The sequence below is a fragment of the Lathyrus oleraceus genome, chromosome 1 (genome assembly GCF_024323335.1).
Source record: "Lathyrus oleraceus cultivar Zhongwan6 chromosome 1, CAAS_Psat_ZW6_1.0, whole genome shotgun sequence".
Lineage (NCBI taxonomy): Eukaryota > Viridiplantae > Streptophyta > Magnoliopsida > Fabales > Fabaceae > Lathyrus > Lathyrus oleraceus.
Window position 1 is genome coordinate 198,752,567 of NC_066579.1, and position 2,134 is coordinate 198,754,700.

The 2,134-nt window shown below is 27.4% G+C and overlaps 1 protein-coding gene across 1 annotated transcript; it reads right to left on the minus strand.

Moving 5' to 3' along the window:
- Window positions 1-680: 680 nt before the first annotated feature.
- On the minus strand, window positions 681-1,361 carry LOC127099368 (uncharacterized). Its single transcript, XM_051037385.1, has one exon. It carries the CDS (start codon window positions 1,359-1,361, stop codon window positions 681-683), a length of 681 nt encoding a protein of 226 aa, XP_050893342.1.
- Between the last annotated feature and the right edge of the window lie 773 nt (window positions 1,362-2,134).

Here is a 2,134-nt window from a genome sequence, read left to right on the forward strand (position 1 = left end):
AATATGCCAACACTTTCAACACCGTAGCTTAAAGGGTATACACAACGGTTTTCACCAAAAATCTAGAAATTTATCCATGTGTAAAAAAACGCAGTTTATTACCCTTTAGGCAACGCTTTTTAAGTCGTTGCCTATTCTTCCATGGCCTAAAGCTAAAAATGTTGTAGTGGGTGATGAAGTTTGGAGTTTGGACTTACTTTCGCCTGTTCATTCGCGGTCATTTTCTTCTGTGTTCATTTGCTAGGGCACTTGTTTTATGAATGAAATAAACTAAACATGTTATGTTTTAATTTTAAAGAAATACATTCCACTATGGTTAAAAAGATCAATTATAGCGAAACATATTAATTTTAGAAAAACGTATTACAACAGTTGACAATTATAATCTTGGCGAAATATGCATCATTTATATATGCTAGCCTATTGTCTCAACAACAAACTTCAGTCATATGTTTCTTTTAAATATATCAATGTATAGTTTTAGTTCCTCTAATTGTTTTAAAATTTTCTTATCAGTTTTAATTATTAAATTTTACAAAAGTTCATGTTTCATGTTTTTAAGTGAATTTTTTTAATGACATGATATTGATAAACTCTTAAAACAAATCAATGATAATATACTTTTAATAAAAATATAGAAAGCATCAAGAAAAATAATGAAAATATAGAAGTCATAATATTCAAATTATTTCACAGTTACAACGACACAATGGACACGAATAAAACAATTGATGAGTGTTGCATTTCTTAAACCACCTAAAAATGCATTCTTTATGAAAAATATGCAAACACTTTGTCGTAATAAGTTCTGGTTTAGATTCATTTGAAAAGTCTTCCAAACAAATTGAACATTGTTTTGCAGAATAATGATCAATAGTATGATACTTTGTAACTTCCTCTAATCGATCCAAAACAAGTTGAGATGCTGCACAGACATGTGGATGACATTCTTGAGACATAACATTATCCACTTGAATAGGCCATGTGGTCAAACGGAGCATCACATGCATCTCTAAAACATCACGACCTTCCACATTTTCTTCTACCATTTGCCTAACAGCACCACCAATGGCCGGAATAATTGTTTCTAATATAGGATGTGGAATAGGCAGACAGGAAAAAGATTCGTATAAAGAGATATTTCCATCTTCATTCACAATTGTTGTGCGATTATTGCTGCATAGGTTGTTAGTAGAAATCCAAAAGTTTTGATTAACGGTAGTTGTAAAATCATCGATTGAGTTTGTAACATTAATTTGAGAAGGCCAATTTACATTGATCAAATGAAAATGAATGTAAAAATCATCACTTGTAGGATAATCTTGTGGAGTTGTAATGGTTTGTTCTTGAGTAGAATACATATTTAGAGAAAAGTTGAGTTCCATGGATGAAGGATCAAATCTTAGAATGGAAATATAATTGTGAGATTTATTTAGTTGCTAAAACTATTTATGTTATTTATATAGTAAAAGTAAAACCCTTGAAAATTGATTATTTAATGAATAAAGATCCAATCTTTAACGAAAAAATAGGTATAGAAAAACAAACAAAACTTAGAATAAAAACTTCAACTTTGATTCATTTAATGATAACAGCGAAAAAGAAGCCCACACAATAGATATCCTAACAAACTATAGATACAAACAGTTTTTTAAGTATAAAATATTTATAAAACAAATCTAATTTTTTTAGGGAAAAGGATAACACCAAATCCTGATATTAAGTACATTAGCTTCAACCACTAAATCTAAATTTCAAATTTAATAACGTTTGCATATCTTAATTCATAGTACAAACTTGTACTAATTATTTAATTAATAAATTGGTTTTAAAATCTGATTAAGTAGTGGGTCACTTTATTAAAGGTTGGAGTTACTTTAAAAAAAAGTTAATGATTGGATTGATAGACCGTTGATCAAACTGCAAGATGGTTGAAAAACTCAAATTTGGAAAATTATGACATATATATTATATTTTTAATTATAAAAATTGGATAGCTTTATCAATTTTTATAACCAATCCATAGACATAAATGATTTATATATTATAATCGATTATTATAACCAATTATCTTAAACAGTTTATATTATAATAAAATTTATAATTAGTTTTAATTTTTAAAAAAATTAAAATT

Excerpts from the sequence above, each read along its gene's own strand:
- LOC127099368 (XM_051037385.1), bottom strand. The coding sequence starts at position 1,361 with ATGTATTCTACTCAAGAACAAACCATTACAACTCCACAAGATTATCCT.